This window comes from Emydura macquarii, unplaced genomic scaffold, assembly GCF_026122565.2.
Source record: "Emydura macquarii macquarii isolate MOO-44397 ecotype Brisbane River unplaced genomic scaffold, CSIRO-AGI_Emac_v2 contig_3470, whole genome shotgun sequence".
Lineage (NCBI taxonomy): Eukaryota > Metazoa > Chordata > Testudines > Chelidae > Emydura > Emydura macquarii.
Genome location: NW_027133607.1, coordinates 6763205 through 6782142, shown reverse-complemented (window position 1 = coordinate 6782142; position 18938 = coordinate 6763205). Strand labels below are relative to the sequence as shown.

Sequence of the window (18938 nt, the reverse complement as noted above, 5' to 3'; positions counted from 1 at the left end):
GGAAAATTTCAGCACAGGTGTATGTGGCGCACACACCAAATTGAGAATGGACATGAGCAAGCACTCGAACAAGCTTTCCAGCTTTTTCAACTCCCAGTGAGTTTCTCAACTTTGAGCGAACTAGTCAATGAACTGAACAAGTTCAATAAACTGAAGAAAATATTCTCTCTGCATCTGCAGAAGAGGCTAGTGCTATCAGAAGCTGGTTTAGCACTTAGAAAAAACTCTGGTTCCTGGTGCTTAGCCAGCAACTTCCACCATTTTAGTGTTCTGACTGTCTTTAAAACTTTGGCAGCAAACAAGTATCACTTCATTTTACTTTAAAATGATTTTAAGGCCTTATTCTAGATTGTCAATTTCAAATTTAATTTTAAATAGGTTTATGTTTTAAAAGTGAGCTTTATTTAACTTAAAAATCATCAACTTTCATCCATCCTGGGAAACAGAACGTCTATTTCTGATAGATAGGCCGCTTCTCCATCGATAGACTTCCTAAGGCTTGGAAGAGCTGAGCCTCAATTTGATGGACCTTTTTAGGTCTGCTCACTATAGCAGGCACAAGTGAGGAGGCAAAGGGTGAGGAGCTGGTAAGGGCAGAAGCCAGAGAACCAAGGCACCAAATATGACAGGGAGGCAGAATTTGCAAGGGCTGGGCATTTTCATATTTGATTAAGCAGTTTATACCCTGCTTTGCATGAAAAACTAAAGGCAATCTTAATTTGAAGTTGCTGGGCACCTTCATAATTAAACACACATAATAGAAAATATACAAGCCCTGGCACAAAATCTAGTCACCTGCCATTACCATGACAACAATGAAGGCAAGTAATAATTTAATCATCCATCGAAAAAAGTTGTTTGCCCCAAGCAAGCACAATTTTGTAAGGCTGAATTAGATAGTTAAAGATAGACAGATGTCACACACATCTCATTTATATTTTCTTATGTATGTAATAAGAAAAGATTAAGTAAACTTGTTTGCAGAATTTCAGACTGTTCACCCTGTTGACACTCAACAATGTTATGCATTGAGCAAAAAGATATTCATATTTTCTCCTAATTACTTGTGCTTTCTTATTCTCACATAATGACATGGGCTGATTGGAAGCTCCCAACTGGCACTTTATGTGACAGTCATCATTTTATCCAACTAACTACAATGCATCCTTCTCCAATCTAAACAGTTCCCATTCTTTCCAGCTCTCCTTGCAGTCAAGTCCCCTGAAGCCTCTAATCATTTTTAATTGCCCTTTCTCTGGACCTTTTCTAAATGTCTTAGGCCATTTTGAGACAAGGTGGCCCAAAATGAATGCGGTATGGGTTAAAGAGACAACAAAAAGCATCACAAAAATAATTCACTCCAAAGGCATAAGTGGGAGGCATAAGTTGGATGAAGTGACTTAAACGGAACAAATATCTGCAATGACAAAGGGCTGCTTGAACAGTTTGTCAGTTCAAGTTCTCAGCATCCGCTCACCACGAAATACAATAAACATGTCAACAGAAAGTGACACATGCCCTGAGGCAACACGTACTGTCTGGGCAATAAAGGAGAATGATTCCATAGGAAGTGACTGTTGACACTTGCATGAGGTCACCAATGGTAATTCATGCATTTTACCAATGATCATGTCCTTTGCTTAGTTCAGGGTGACTTGAGGTTTGGTGTTGTATTTTGTTTCTGCTGTTCAAGCTTCAGCAACAAGAATACGTAAAGGCAAGTGAAGAAGTTTCCTAAGGACTCTGAAGGAAAAGACTGCATGACTTCAAGTAAGGAGGTTTGGTAATGAGATAGTCAATATGCCTGTTCACAGTGAGGCAGATCTTCAATTAATGTAAAACCTCATAGCTCTGTTGAAAACAATGGAGCGGTGACAATTTACATGCCCCAAGGATCTGGCCCAACATTTTTGTCCATTAGTCATAATGTTACCAAACTTCTCAACTAAAACTCATACAATGCTAACTCTTTTATTATACCTTGTCCTTCACAGCCAAGTCAGAGATTTCTGTAGATACTATTTACAATCTAATGAGCTGCTCACTAATGAGAACGCTTTCTCCACAAAATAATTGTTCAAGGGCACATGCAAACTACCTGGGTCCTTTAATATTTCTAGCACTGTTCTGAACATCAGTGACAGTGAATCTTCCAATACAGTGTAGCTGCAGAAAAGCCAAGATCACTTCCAACTATGTGGTGATTCTACAGTCGTTCTACACAACTATATTGTAGTCTATAGTTTTGATAGTTTCTACAACTGCTTGAGCAGCTAACTATTGGAAACTCCTACTGCCCCCTAGTGGTTTATGGTGCCCGCAAACTGCTCAAGCCCCCTGGAGGTGAGTTCAGGGTAGGGTGAGACTGAGGTATATCATGGTCAACTCACAGAGGAAATGCATGTCTCTCTCACCATATACACTCACAAAATTATCTGTATCTAGTAGTATATAAATGGCTTTAAAAAAACTGAGCATTCTGCAAAGCACTGTGAATTAATAGTTCAGAACAGTAAAAGGTAGTCACATATGGAAGTAATGGAGTTTACTAGGCTAGGCTAATAATAGTCAGAAAAATAAAATATTCAATAGTGAAACTGAAGTTACTACCTCCCTTCATAATCCAAACTGGGGCTCTGCCAAATTAGGAAACTCTAGGGCTGGGCTCCAGAAGTATAACTTTTTCTCATGGATGGGGGGTTCCTAAAGGAATTACTCTAGAATTTCCAAATGCAGACTACTTAGCCGCCAGCTCAACTGGAAGGAGACATCACACTTTTCAAAAGGAAAGAATACCAGCCAGTCTTTTGACAGCCACCACCCAACCTTGGAAAAACAGATATTACAAGTTACGTGCACATCTAATGAGCTTAGTGCAAGCTGCCCATAAGAACCTTCATTATAGAGATTCAGACCCCTTGGGCTTCTCTCTGTCATCTTTCATTAGTCATTTTATTTGGCAGTAGCAATAATTTTTATGGATATCCTTTAAGTGCAGTAGCTGAAGACAGACAATGAGTTCAGGGATATGAAAGAGACCAAAAGGCATTCATATCTGATTCTAGCTTTCAAGTTTAAGATGTACTAAAAAATATTTCACCCGCCAAGTCCTGAGGTCAAGAACCTACCATCACTGAAAACCTTATTAATACTGAAACAGTGCTGAGAGGTATACTTTAGCCATCTTTAACTTTTTTAAGAATTTGGCTCTTGTAGAAGAAACAGAACCTTTGGCTTTTAAGACAGAAGCCATCACTGACTCTTGATTAAAAATGTAGCTAATTTATCTAGGTTAGCTGGGTTTGCCCAACTCTCTACATGTGATTTCTGTTAATTGGGGATCTTACATTTTATTGCATTTAGTTTTTTAAAGATTTTAAATTAACTTTTTAAGAGCAGGAGATGCCTTATGGAAAACTTTGCACATCATTCTGTTTATTAACAATTCTGCCTCTGTCCTTATCGGAGGGTGATTCCTCACCTCATTTTTTATATTCTTTGGAGGTCAGCATGGAGATAAAGCCCATGTGTTTTAGGAGCTCATCGGCTCCTGCTGATCATTCATTCCTATCATATTTATAAAACCACGTTGCTCAGCCCATTGTTCAGACTTCTGGGTAGATTAACATGATTAAAAATGTATTACCTGAACCTGCAAAGAGCTAAGTGGGACTTAGGTTCCCAAGTCCCTGGAGCACTTTTTGTAAATTTTGAGATTACTGCTGTAGCCTAAGGTTTGCTGATGTTCCTGAGAGTGGTGGCTATGGAGTATCAACCCACAGCTTACTTTTGCAGCAAATGTCAGTACTCCATGCCTCAGCATTTGAAATGTGCCTACCTAGGCTGGTTTTCCTGGGAAAGGCTCTCTCCTCTCTGGTAGCCACTGTCTGCCACCTGCGTTGTAGACCTCTTGACAATCTGCTTGAGCTCCTGTTCCAGACGATCCTTGATGGCCTTCACGGTCTCAGGGATTTTTTTCAGTTTGGCCAGCCCTTTGATGAGTATCCCCATGAAGACAGTGCTGTTCTCCTCTGGATAAAGCTCCATATCTTCCTTAATCTCCAGCACACTCACTTCTCGCACTGAAATCACAATCCCCCCCCAAACAATGGTTTAGACCACTCAAACTAAGATAAATACCAAGCAAATACAATGTTCCAACTGGCCTGTCACAGCAGAATTCTGCCTATCGTGGACTACTGCAGGAATAAACTCTGGAACACAAAACAACTTGATTTTTTCATTATATACAAAACATAGCAGCCTGCTAAGTAGACTAGTTCAAAGTCAGAGGTCATATACAAGGAGGAGTAAACTACCTGCAAGTTCCAGGGTATATTAAAGTCTAGTATGATTAACACATTCACAAAATAGGAGCTTTATTAATAATCATTTTAAGGCTATACAGATCAACAGAATTATAGGCTTGAACTGCCAACACAGATATCTTCCATGTTTCACAGAAGAGAATTTTTTTACTGTGAGAGCCAATTAGTTTAGCAAGAACAAACTTCTGATGAATTTGTAGAAGAGGACTTTTCCTTTTCCTCTTTGCATTCTAGTTTACTATACAATATGGAATGATGGTTTGATGTTATCCTATTCTATTTTATTACTGCTGTCAAGAGACTGAAGATATGACTCACACTCTTTAATAAGAATCCTTTAGTAAAAGAGAAAAAGGATTATGTTTGAAAAACTAGATGGAGAATTAAGGGTACTCTGGATACAGTCCCCTTGAAATAACACGGAGTATCTTGAGAGGACGTTGCTAGGAGACTGTAACACAAAGTTTCAGGGTAATGTGTTTTTGTTTTAAATATGCTCATTAATCAACATTTCTTAATTTACAGATAATGAACAGTAACAAAAGGGTGCCTATGTTGAAAAGTGGATGAAACACTTAACTGCTGTGCTGAAAAGCCAACATGGAGTGAAAGTCTTCAAGGCAAATCCAACCAAAGTGTATTGTAAAGAACTATATGGCCACATGGCTTGTTAACAGCTTGATTAGAAGTACACAAACACACAGATCAGAAGTATACAGCTGAAGAGATTCCAGCTTCTTAATGATTACTGATACAGAGATTAGAGACTTAAACAGCTGTTTCATCCTGATGGTGTTGAACCAAGCTCATACTGTCAGAGAACAAATTACTCCAGTGACTTATTCTCCTCTATAATAGACATTTAAAAATAAGCTTCTAAAATCCTCCAAGAATGTAAAGAAACTTCACATAAACCACCAGAAAACTTCAAAAGGGACTTGGCAAAGAACAGAGACATCACATCACAAGGAACACAGAGCTCTAGAGTTATCCAGGGAGGTGACACCATCTGAAAAAAAAAGGTCCATCAACAGTTTAGCTTTAATGTCAGAATGCAGATGTCAAAGTAAGAGTTTCTCAGAAAAGGGTGTTCCAAACAGGTGCCTCCTCATTGAAATCTCAGCTCTGGCCTTTCCCATGCTCCCACATCCTCAATAACTATAGCAACAGCAAAAGTTAAGGCATCTATTTCCTGAAATTAAGAAGTGAAAAAGGTTGCTTACTACTTTACAAACCGAGTAAAAAAGACTGAAAAGCCAACTTGAAAGTAAGAGGCAACATAACATAACCTGGGCGACAGGAGATCGATCACTTGATGATTTCCTGTTCTGTTCATTCCCTCTGAAGCACCTGGCATTGGCCACTATCGGAAGACAGTATACACTGGTCTGACCCAGGATAGCCACTCTTTTGTTCTTATAACTATTAATATTTTCTATTAATATATCCATTGTCACATCATATAAAGTCCTAGGCAAAGCCACTGGTTACATCTGCCCTTTGTTTAACCACCACACAAGTACAGGCTCCATAATTCATCAAATGTAAGAGGGGACTTTCTGATTTTATTTTATCTCCTACAGGGGAGGGGAATGTATTAATCTAGTCCCTTCAATGAGATCTCTGACCGATGCTCCACTACTCCTATTGCTGTGGACCATGACAGGACTTCTGGTCACAGAAATAGGGCAAGACCAAGAAATCTTGCGTGACATCTGTTAAAATGTACTTAAGCCAGTTCATTTATAGAGGCACACTTGGAGCATATGCAAGTTACAAATCTTGTGACCTGCATCACAAAAAAGTTCCAAATTGCACTGCACACCATCATCTCCCAGGAAGTGCCCAATGTAACTGTCACATTTTCATACGTTCTTTATTGTATTGTTGCTATTTATGTTGCATTATTTTAACAGGTTAGTTAAAACTTATTCCAGTGCCAGATGACCTGCACAGATATTATACTGATGGTATCCTTTCAATTTCAGATCTGACTGATCTGCTCAGCGGAGATTACAGTCTGTCCCCGCATACGAGATCAGGCCCACTGTGTTACAGGAGTTTGGTCATCTATGTTTTTCCACACTCAGCATTGCCCACACACTGAGAGCAGATCCTATTAGATGATAAAATGTCAAGATAGAAGAATAACTTGAGTTTTTATGTCAATCATAACCAACCAGTGCTAATTTAAATTCTCTTTATAAAACCTCCCAGGGCTAAAATGTGTGTTATTTGTGCAAGTTATGGGGGAAACGTTAGCAAAGCACAATGAGTATTTTAAGGTATCAGGCAAACAGTGAGAACACAGGAGATACTTACAATGCACTTAAATCACAATGCTATTAGGATGTTACATTTAGTGCATACATTTCCATTCAGAGCTCACATTTTATTGCACCTTTCATCCGAAGAGCCTCCTAAGCATTTTGTGTACCATATATTATACATATGGTTCACCTATTTCATTAGTTCTACTCATTATCTGTTAAGCACTAAAGAAGGCCAAAGCACAATTGCAGTTGCAGCTGTGAACGGTAACAAGAAAGGTTTCTAGAGATATGTTAGCAAAAAAGTGGTGGTCAAGGAAAGTGTGGGCCCCTTTAATGAATGGGGGAAACAACCCAATGACAGAGGATGTGGAAAAAGCTGAAGTACTCAATGCTTTTTGCCTCGGTCTTCACACACAAGGTCAGCTCCCAGACTACTGCACTGGGCAGCATAGAATGGGGAGAAAGTAAGTAACCTTCATTGGTGAAAGAACAGGTTCAGGACTATTTAGAAAAGCTGGGCATGCACAAGTCCATGGGGCTGGATGCAATGCATTCAACGGTGATGAAGGAGTTGGCTGATGTGATTGCAGAACCATTGGCCATTATCTTTGAAAACTCGTGTCAACTGCAGGAAGTCCCAGATGATTGGAAAAAACCAAATATAGTGCCCATCTTCAAAAAAGGAAAGAAGGAAGATCCGGGGAACTACAGATCAGTCAGCCTCACCTCAGTCCCTGGAAAAATCGTGGAGCAGGTCCTCAAGGAATCCATTTTGAAGCAGTTGGAAGAGAGGAAGATGATCAGGAACACTCAGTATAGATTCATCAAAGGCAAGTTATGCCTAACCAACCTGACTGCCTTCCATGATGAGATGACTGGCTCTTTGAAAGTTGTGAAAGCAGTGGACATAATATATCTTGACCTTAGGAAAGCTTTTGATACAGTTTCCCACAGTATTCTGATCAGCAAGTTAAAAAAGTATGGGTTGGATGAATGGACTATACAGTGGATAGAAAGCTGGCTAGATCATCAGGGTCAATGGGTAGTAATCAATGGCTTGATATATAGTTGTCAACCAATAACAAGCGGAGTGCCCCAGGGGTCAATCCTGGGGCCGGTTTTGTTCAACATCTTCATTAATGATCTGGAGGATGGGATGGATTGCACACTCTGCAGATTTGCAGATGACACTAAGCTAGGGGGAGTGGTAGATATGCTGGAGGGTAAGGATAGGATACAGAGTGACCTAGACGAATCGGAGGATTGGGCCAAAAGAAATCTGATGAGGTTCAACAAGAACAAGTGCAGAGTCCTGCACTTAGGATGGAAGAATCCCATGCACAGCTACAGACTGGGGACCGATGGGCTAGGCAGCAGTTCCGCAGAAAAGGACCTGGGGGTTACAGTGGGCAAGAAGCTGGATACGAGTCAACAGTGAGCTCTTATTGCCAAGAAGGCTAATAGCATATTGGGCTGCATTAGTAGGAGCACTGCCAGCAGATCGAGGGAAGAGATTATTCCCCTCTGTTTGGCACTGGAGAGACCATATTTGGAGTACTGTGTCCAGTTTTGGGCTTCCCACTATAGAAAGGATGTGGACAAATTGGAAAGGGTCTAGCAGAGGGCAATGAAAATGATTTGGGGGCTGGAGCACGTGACTTATGAGGAGATGCTAAAGGAACTAGGCTTATTTAGTCTGCATAAGAGAAGAGTGAGGAGGGAATTTGATAGCAGTCTGCAAGTACCTGAAGGGGGATTGCAGGGAGGATGGAGCTAGGCTGTTCTCAGTGGTAGTAGATGACAGAACAAGAAGCAATGGTCTCAAGTTGCAGTGGAGGAGATCCAGGCTGGATATTAGGAAATACTTCTTCATTAGGAGGATGGTGAAGCAGTGGAATGGGCTACCGAGGGAGGTGGTGGAATCTCCATCTTTAGAGCTCTTTAAGGCTCAGCTTGATAAAGCCCTGGCTGGGATGATTAATTGGGGTAGTCTTGCTTTGAGCAGGGGGTGAACTGGATGACCTCCTGAGGTCCCTTCCAAGCCTATGATTCTTTGATGTACAAGACACAGACATGAGACTGAATGCTCCTTGGGGCACAAGCTATATAAAAAGACAGGACATACAAAGAACTGCAGAAGAAGGAAAGATTTTAAATAATAAGTTAAAAAAACTAAAATTGAAAGATTTTTTGTTATTAAGCCAGCTTGTGGGCATCACAGCAGAAATGACTTTTTAGGAGAGAATTACCCATTCCTGTAATACAACCACCTCAGGGATGGGGTGCAGCATTTGATTAACAGCAATCAACACTGCATTAAAGTCTATGAGTTTATGGCCAGAAGTCAACATCGTGATCTACTCTGAGCTCCTGTACATTGCAGGCCACAGTACCTCACCCACCCACTCCCCTGTAATAGACCGCTAACTTTTGGCTGAGTTACTGAAGACCTCAAATCATGATTTCAAGACTTCAAGTTACAGAGAATCCACCATTTACAGTAATTTAAACCTACAAGTGACCAGTGCCCCATGCTGCAGAGGAAGGTGGAAAAAACCCCAAGGACTCTGCCAATCTGACAGAGGGGAGAATTATCTTCCCAACCCTTCATCTAATTTCAAGCCTAAACTTTTTGATGGCCAGTTTATCTCCATTTGTTCATGTGTCAACACTGGCCCTACACATAAATATCTCCTCTCCCTCTCTAGTATTTATCACTCTGTTGTTTGTACAGAGATCAATCATACCTCCCCTCAGCCTTCGTTTGGTTAGGCTAAACAAATCAAGCTCTTTGAGTCTCCTCTCATAGTGTAGGTTTTCTATTCCTCTGATCATCCCAGTAGCCCTTCTCTGCACCTGTGCCAGTTTGAATTCATCTTTCTCGGATATCAGAATTGCACACAGTATTCTAAATGAGGTCTCACCCGAGTCTTGTATAATGGGTACTAACACTCCTCTATCTCTACTGGAAATATCTTACTTGATGCCTCCTAGCATTATATTAGCCTTTTTCATGGTCACATCATATTGGTGGCTCATACTGATGCTGTGATCAACCAATACACCCAGGTTTTTCTCCCCCTCTGTCTCTTCCAACTGAGAAGTCCCCAGCTTATAGCAAAAATTCTTATTGCTAGTCCCTAAATGCATGACCTTGCTGAACTGTTTAAACAGAGCACCAGCTAAAATGATTTATAACTTAAGGCCTGATCCTGCAAATGCTTACTCACATGAATAGCCTCACATAAGCCAAAGCAACTATTAGCATGTGCAAGGACTCCTCAGATAAGTAAGGATTTGCTGGATGAACTTGGCTTACCCTAAAGCGGTTTCAGCTAAACCGGTTTCTTTGGCCAACCAGTTTCTAATATGGTTTGGCCATGACTTTAATTGCCTAAACTAGAACATATTTTTCCTATGATTTGGATCCATCCAGACCAGCCAGCCAGCCAAACCTTCTTAGATACCAGTTTAACTGGAGCCATGTTTAAAATATGGTCCCAATACAGTCAGAGCCTCATCATGGATAGAACTTCATTGCAGAAACTCAATATTAATAACTTCCAACTTTACTGGTATGTCTACAGTGCAGTGACATCTACACAGCACTGAATGAAAATTCGACAGCCCTATTCCAAAACTTTGGGCCCAGTGTATAACTTGGCATGGGATTTTGGGGGATTGTCTTCTTCACATGGTTCAAAACGCTATCCAGAAATATAGAAGTTATTTTCCCAAGCTATTACCATGTGACAATAGAAGTATCCATCCCAAGAACTACATATGGCCAGAAGCTTTCTGAATAAGAATAGTGTCTTTGCCTTACCTCAACAGCAGCAGATATACAAATGCTATAAGTCTAAATTCTAAGATGGGTAAGGCCCTACTTAACTTTTGAAACTGTGGAGTCTGCAATATTAGGCTTCCACTACAATTTTGACAGCAGGAGCCCCCATTCTCAGTCCCAGGCGAGCAATAGCCGGAGTCACCACTCTCAGCCCCAGAAAATCCCCAACAACAGAAAATCATGGAAAAAGAATAATGGACTTTATTACTGCGAATAATAAGGTCCATTATTACTTTTCCGCAGTTTTCCATGGCTTGCCTGCAAATCAGCTGCAATTTTTTGACAATCATCCCACAATTTAAGTAGGGCCTTAAAGATGGGGGAATTGGAGTGCCTGCATTAAGTAAGAATAGTGATATAACAGGTATAATGGGAACTTGGTGGAGTAAGGATAACCAGTGGGACATGGTAATACCAGAGTACAAAACATAGGAATGAGAGTGGATTGTGATGGGGGAAGAGTGGCACTATATGTGAAAGAAAGAATAGAGTCAAATAAAGTAAACTGTATCATAGAATCTCTATGGATAGAAATTCCATGATTGAACAATAAGAGTATACCCACAGGAATACTACCAAACACCTGACAGGATAGTGACAGTGACTGCAAAATACTCAGAGATTAGAGAGGCTAGAATAATAGAAAACACAATCATAATGGGGTATTTCATCTATCCTCAGATTGACTGGATATCAGGAAGAGATGCAGAAATGAAATGTCTAGGCATCACAAACGACTGCTTCTTGGAGCAGCTCATCCGGAAACCTATAAGGGGAGAAGCAATTCTTGAACTAGTCCTAAACAGAGCACAGGATCGGGTCCAAGAGGTGAATACAGCTGAACCTCTCGGTAACTGCAACCATAATATAACTGAATTTAACTTTTTCTACCAGGAAAATGCCAAAGAAATTCACAACAGTAGTATTTAACTTCAAAAAGGGGAGCTATGCAAATATAAGGACACTAATTAAATGGAAATTAAAATGAACTGTAGTCACAAAGGTGAAACACCTGCAACTGCATGGAGACTACTTAAAAGCAACATAATAGAGGCTTGAATTAAATACATACCCCAAATAAAAAATAAATAAATAAATAAAGAGGACAAAAAAATGACACCATGGCTAAACAGCAGAGTAAAGGAGATGGTTAGAGGCAAAAAGGCATCTTTTAAAATTAGAAGTGAAATCCGACAAAAATAAAAAGGAGCATAAACTCTGGCAAGTCAAATGTAAAAGTATAATAAGGCAGTCCAAGAAAGAATTTGAAGAGCAATTAGCAAAGGACACAAAAACTAAAAGCAAAAAAAATGTTGAGTACATCAGAAGCCAGAAGCTTTCCAACCAGACAGTGAGACCATTGGACAACCGAGGTGCTAAAGGAGCACTCAAGGAAGACAAGCCATTAACAAAGAAGCTACACAAACTCTTTGCATCCGTCTGCACAAAAAGGATGTGAAGGAGATTCTCATACCTGAGCCATTATTTTAGGTGACATATCTGAGGAATTGTTCCAGAATGAGTTGCCAGTAAAGGAGGTTTTGGAATACACTGATGAATTAAAAGTTCCAGGGGGTAGCCGTGTTAGTCTGTATACAGCAAAAACAACTAGAATCCTGTAGCACTTTAAAGACTAACAAATTTCTGCAGGCATAAGCTTTCGTGGTCTGCAACCCACTTCCTCAGATGCATGAAACAGAAATCAGATAGGAGGTATATATATACATCCCAAGGTAAGAAAGAACAATGGGGAGGGTAGGTATAAACAAAGTCCATTCAGTTAGAGTAGATGAGGCCTATTCACAACCATCGATTAGAAGGTGAGAATGTCTGAACAGTGACAATTACTTCTTGTAATGAGAGAACCATTCCAAGTCCCTGTTCAGACCCAGTCTGATTGTGTCAAGTTTGCATACGAGTTCCAGTTCTGCAGTTTCTCGCTGAAGTCTGTTTTTGAAATTTTTTTGTAGAAGTATGGCAACTTTCAAGTCAGCTACAGAGTGTCTGGGAGATTGAAGTGCTCTCCTACTGCTTTATGGATGTTACCATTTTTTATGTCTGATTTGTGTTCATTTATTCGTTTGAATAGTGACAGTCCAGTTTGGCCAATGTACATGGCAGAGAGGCATTGCTGGCACATGATGGCATATATTACATTAGTAGATGTGCAGGTGAATGAGCTCCTGATGGTGTGGCTGATGTGATTAGGACCTGTGATGGTGTCACTAGAGTCGATGTGCGGCCAAAATGGTAACACGATATGTTGGAGAAGAGTCAATGAGGCTTTTGTAAAGAGAAATCATGCCTCACCAATCGATTGGAATTCTTTGAGGCGGTCAACAAACAAATAGACAAGGGTGATCCAGTACTTATAGTGTATTCGGACTTTCAGAAACTTTTAACAAGGTCCCTCACCAAAGGCTCTTAAGCAAACTAAGCAGTCATGGGATAAGAGGAAAGGTTCTCTTACAGTAAAAAGATAGGAAACCAAGGGAAGGAATAAACGCTCAGTTTTCACAATGGAGAAAGGTAAACAGTGGGGTCCCCTAATGATCTGTAGTAGGATCTATTCTGTTGAACATATCCATAAATGATCTGGAAAAGGGGGTGAACCGTGATGTGGCAAAATTTACAGATGATATAAAGTTTCTCAAGATAGTTAAATCTAAAAGCCGACTGCAAAGAATTTCAAAGGGATCTCATTAAACTGGGTGACTGGGCAACAAAATAGCAGATGAAATTTAATATTAAGTGCAAAGTTCTACACAGTGGAAAACAGAATCGCAGCTATACATTCAAAATGATGGGATCTATTAGCTGTTGCCACTCAAGAAACATCTTGGAGTCGTCGTACATAGTTCTCTGAAATCATTCACTCAATATACAGTGGCAGTCAGAAGAGCTAGCAGAATGCTAGAAAACATTAAGAAATGGATTGATAACAAAATAGAAAATAGAACGCCACTGTATAAAGCTGTGGTACACCCACATCTTGAATAATATGCGCTGTTCTGGTCACCCCATCTCAAAAAAGATAGATTAGAATTGAAAAAGGTGCAGAGAAGGCCAACAAAAATGATAAAGGGTATGGAACAATTTCCATATGAGGAAAGATTAAAAAGACTGAGACTGTTCATCTTAGAAAAGAGATGACTAAAGGGGGATATGATAGATATCTGTACTATTATGAATGGTATGGAGAAAGTGAATAAGTGTTATTTATCCCTTCACATAACACAAGAACTAGGGGTCTTCCTATGAAATTAACAGGCAACAACTTCAAAAACAAACATAAGGAAGTACTTCTCAAAATGCGCAGCTAAATATGTGGAACTTATTGCCACGGGATGCTGTGAAGGCCAAAAGTATAACTGGACTGAAAAAATAATTAGATAAATTCATGGAGGATAGGTCCATCAATGGCTATTAGCCAAAATTATCAGGAACACAACGCCATTTCCCAGATGTCCCTAAACCTTCAAATGTCAGAAAGCTGGGACCAGATGATGGGATGGATCACTCAAAATTGTTCTCTCCTGTCTATTCCATCTGAAGCATCTGGCACTGGACACTTTCAGAGATGGAATACGGGGATAGATGGACCATTGATCTGACCAAGCATGGCTGTTCTTATGATCTACAGCGAAAAGGGAAGTCCTTTTCATAAATCTAGACCCTGGAAAACAAACCACTGAAAATGTACAATTATCTGCTTGACAGTCAAATCTACATTCGATTTAAGACACCAGAAAGTTGAATCGTTTACATAATTAAATAACTCCCATGCTTACTTAGGTGACAATTTCCCTGGTGCATCCCCAGTTTGACGATCCTCTATATTCTATAAAAAAATCTGTCCTAATAGATGGCACCTAATTTGTATAATTCCATCACGTCAGATGAAGGAAAACTGCTACAAACAGTACTTTACTCGCCCAATTCTAATCCAATCCCCAGCAAAATCACCAAGTAGAGTAGCTAAGGAACAGACTCTTGGGTCTTGTTTTTCATTCCTATGAATAACCCAAATTTGCTGCTATTTATTATGGAATATTTCCTTAACTGCATGCTTTTATGGGTAGCTAGTACAATTTTATGTACTACTTTATATAAATTATGTCTTTCCAGATTATATCCCTCTTCTTTTAACCCTTTGTGATAAAAAGGATGCAAATTCATAGGGACCCCAAAGGGCTAGTTTGAAATTATTTGGAAAGCCTTCACCTGCATAATTTCCATTATTCAATTTCTATTTTAGCCCACGTGTACAGCCATAGACAACAAAATGGGGTGGTCAGAAAAAAATGGTTTTACACACATTTCAGTCATTTTCTAACCTGCCTCCCTTCCCAATCCAATATCAAAATAGATGGGGGATCAATACCGTGGAAAAAATCCAAAGAGGAATTCAGTCTTTCTAAAGCAATGGTTTTCAGACAGTACTAACCACAAATCCATTTCTTCTCTAGCTTTGGGAAACAAGCATTTTGTTCTGAGAAGATTGTCCTCCTCAACATGGGGTTATTAGCTCTGATTCAGAGATGACTTATGCTAATGTAACTCCATTAATTTCCAGTGACGTTACTCCTCATTTGAACTGGTATGAGAACTTGAAGTCTTCAAATGAAGACTGAATGCCATTCTGGAAAATAAGCTTTAGTAAACAAACAAGTTTTTTGGGCTCAAAAAAGGAGAAACTGGATGAAATTCTGTCGCTTATGTTATAGAAACAGGCCCACTGATTTGAGGTATTTGGATCTAAAAAATTCTTGACTGCTCACACACAAAAAATACTAAACACACAAAAAAGTGTGAAAACATTACGTGCTTCAAAACTCAAGCTGCCATCTTGATATGAATAAATAGCTGGTACTATCAGTATAAAGTGTGGTTCTATACTAACAAGGAGTATAAAACTGGCATCATGGGCTTCCATGTTTTTTGTATCACAATTACTTTTTGTTTCTCAGTTTATAGGTAAAATGAGGGGTTTCTTTTTATACAACCCAGTTCTTCAAACTTACCCTCGGATCTGAAAATCAGGGTGCACTTTTCCCTGTTTATGCATCATGGAAATAAGGAGTACATTTTTAACAGTGAGAGTAATTAACCACTGGATCAATTTACCAAGGGTCATGGTGGATTTTCAGTCAGTGACAGTTTTTAAATCAAGATTGGATGATTTTCTAAAAGATCTGCACTAGGAATTATTTTGGGGAAGTTCTACGGCCTGTATTATACAGTAGGTCAGACTAGATGATCACAGTGGTCCCTCCTGGCCTTGGAATCCATGAATCCTCACTGCGGGGGAAAATGGGGGGAGTTCTGTAGGCTACATTATGCCTTCACAGTTACACCTCTGGAACCCCATTGCCTTCAAAGTAAGTCCTCCATTGCATTTGTGCAACTGTAACGAAGGCATTTGGGGGCAATCCAAACGTAACTGAGGATCACTTAGTCTGTGGAATCTTTAGTACCGATGATGATGCATTAGGAAAGAACCATAGTGAGAAACTGCAATGTTGGCAAGTAAAACACACAATATTTAACTTAACTGAGCGGCTTTAAACTGGAAGTAATTGATACCCAATAAACAGGAAAATCCACTATGACATTTTTACAGTCACTTTTCAAGTCAAAATTGCATTTTTAAGGCCCTTATTTAGCAAGGTATTTTAAACACGTGTCTAGCTTTAAGCACACAAGTAACTCTATTAAGCTCAACAGGACTACTCGTGCTTAAAATATCTTGCTCAATCAGGGTCTCCAGCCAGTGACTGACAATTTTAGAAATTACTGTATTATTCCTATTGAGAAATTTATTTATTCTTACATTTGGGGTGAGAGTGTCATTTGATTACATTATTCACCCCATTTGCCATAAGATTTACATATCACTAATCATATAATATCATTCCACTGTGCAGCATAAATACATAAAGGCTTCCCTTTTTTGCATAACTTCTCTAAGATACAGCCTTTCCTATCCATCCACACAACTAAAACTCTCATTCAGGCTCTCATCATCTCATATTTCAATTACTGTGGCATCCTTCTCTCTGGCCTTGACAAATACAATCCTGTCCCACTCATATCCATACACAATGCTGCTGCAGAGATCATCTTCCTATCCGGTCACTTTGATCATATCACCCCTCTCTTTGCATCCCTTGACTGGTTCCCTCTTCTCTAGCACATCAAACATAAGTTGTCTTCACTTTCAAGGCCCATCATGACACATTCCCACACTACCTATCAACTCTTACTCAGTACCAAACAGTCAACTCACATCTCTGATTAGCCCATGATGCCAGTTTCCAGTGCCCACTTGTTGCATTTTCAAACAAGCACCTTTGCGCTCTTTCCCTTGCTCCCCCTTTCTAAGTAGGAGGAGCTCCCTGTGAACATCTGCAAAACAAAGTCAATATCCTCCTTCTAATCACTCCTGAAAACTCTCCTTTGCCATGAGGCCTACAAAACCTTAACAGTTAGGTTGCTGGTGTGCTGAGACCACTGCCTACTATGCTGGCCAATATTGTCTCATTATCTGGTACTCTCTCATCAGTCCGTATCCATCTATTGTCTCTTGTCTTATACTTAGACTGTAATCTCTTTGAGGCAAGGAACATCTTTTTGTTCCATGATTGCACAGTACCTAGCACAATGGAGTCCTGGTCAATGACTGGGACTCCCAGGTGCTACAATAATACAAATAATAATATTTGCAAAAGCCTTGGCAGAAGAGGAGTTTACTTTTGGCTCCAAGTGAGGAAAGGGTAATGGTCTTTCTTATTTCTTCCAGCCCAGAGTTCCATATTCTTGATCTGGCTCCTGAGAAAATTCTCTCTCTCACAGTCATGAACCTGCCCTTCTTGGTTGACAGAATCATTGCTCCTATGAAATGCAGCTGTTGTGGAAGGGAGAATTAATATTAGAAAGTCAGGACAGTGACCCTGAACTGGGCACTCTCTGGTTAATGAGGAGCCAATAAAGAAAGTGCCATACTGTGGGTCAAGTGTTCCTAGGGGCTGTTGGTGAGCAGCCAGGTATTTTGAACAATTCCTCCTCAGGAGATTGGACTTCCTTCATGGACAAAAAGAATTGCAGTAGTCCAGCCTCAGATATTAAAACGCATTAATCATTGTGGCCACTGCATTCGATAGGACTGGGCATGATCTGCTGGCCAATCTTGTACAGTAATGGGTGCTTAGAGTAATGGGGATTACTTAGTTTAGTTTATGCAATGATTTGAAGGTGAAAAGAATTAGAAGGGCTAAGTATTATTTAGAAGCAATTTTGCTGATATACCTGGTATTTTCTTCGCTTGGTCTTTTATTGCTGAGCATATTCACACAGAGATAGTTTTTATGTTTATTAAATAGGTCCATCTTCTCCTGCTGCTTATTCCCCATCAAAGAAAGAATCCTCTGGGAAATCAGTATCAACTCCACAACAACTACAGTCATTTTTATTGCACAGACAGAAGATTAGCATTTCAGGTGGGGAATTAGCCCCAGGAGCAGATGAACTATGCAAGTAGGTACAAAAGAGAGTGCAGGCTAGTGTTTACATCAGGGGACTGTGCCCTACATCTTTCACTCGTCATGTGACCTTGTGCAAGTCACTGCACCAGTCCTTTCAACAATCTTAGAAAATTCAGGCATTACCAGATTTTCCGTCATTTTTGGGTGGTTCCTATATTCCGGTATTGAAGCTACCAACTCACAGACTATGTGGAGAGAGCTCAGCAAGAGATAGTGGGAGAGACAAATCCACCAACTGTTTCTCAGATGCCACTAATGAATGCTCTTTTCACACTCCCTACTAAACAGCAATTCATACACTCTCTCTCTCTCGCTATGAAGAGCTGGTCTCTGTAGCAAACAATCAGTCCTGAAGAAGTGTGCTGTGTAGCACAGAGCCCTGGAAAGGAGAAATGAAAGTTTATCAAGTTAAACAAAGGGGCCATGAGACAAATGTGAGGAAAAAGAGGAACAGAAAACAAAGGAGAGATAAAAAAACATGAAAAAAGGAATCAGAGGAAAAAAATGAATGGCAATGAGAGGAAAAGGATGAAGTTAGAGGAAAAAAATGGAGGAGGAAAGAGGGGACATTTTTTCTTAACCTGGTTATTAACTTTTAATTCCCTTTCTAGATGGTTTGTGGGAAGTGGAAATGTTTTACGCACCGTGAAAAAATGATGTTGCATACTTTGGATATTTTGTTCCATACTGCGTCACTTATTTAGCAGGGCAGCACATTGAGAGATGTGCTCTTCACCTCTCTAAACCTCAGCCTACTCCTCTGTAAAATAAGGATAATCCTGCCTACTCAACTCACTGAGATGTTGTGAGGCTTAATTCACACTTCGTGCAGTGCTTTCAGAATCTCAAATGAAAGATGCTAAGGGAGAGCAAAATATTTTATTAAGAAAATTTCCCTAGCAACAATAAAAATAGAGAAATAAATGCTGAAAAGCTATGATGTATG

The 18938-nt window shown here is 39.8% G+C and overlaps 1 protein-coding gene across 8 annotated transcripts in view; it reads right to left on the bottom strand.

Moving 5' to 3' along the window:
• Positions 1-18938, bottom strand: part of EXOC4 (exocyst complex component 4) — a 542063-nt gene that overhangs the window by 474034 nt on the left and 49091 nt on the right. For all 8 annotated transcript variants that reach the window (XM_067534924.1, XM_067534925.1, XM_067534927.1 and 5 more), the window contains exon 6: positions 3839-4082. In XM_067534924.1, the coding sequence (XP_067391025.1) occupies positions 3839-4082 (244 nt within the window). The remainder of the gene's footprint in view (positions 1-3838; positions 4083-18938) is intronic.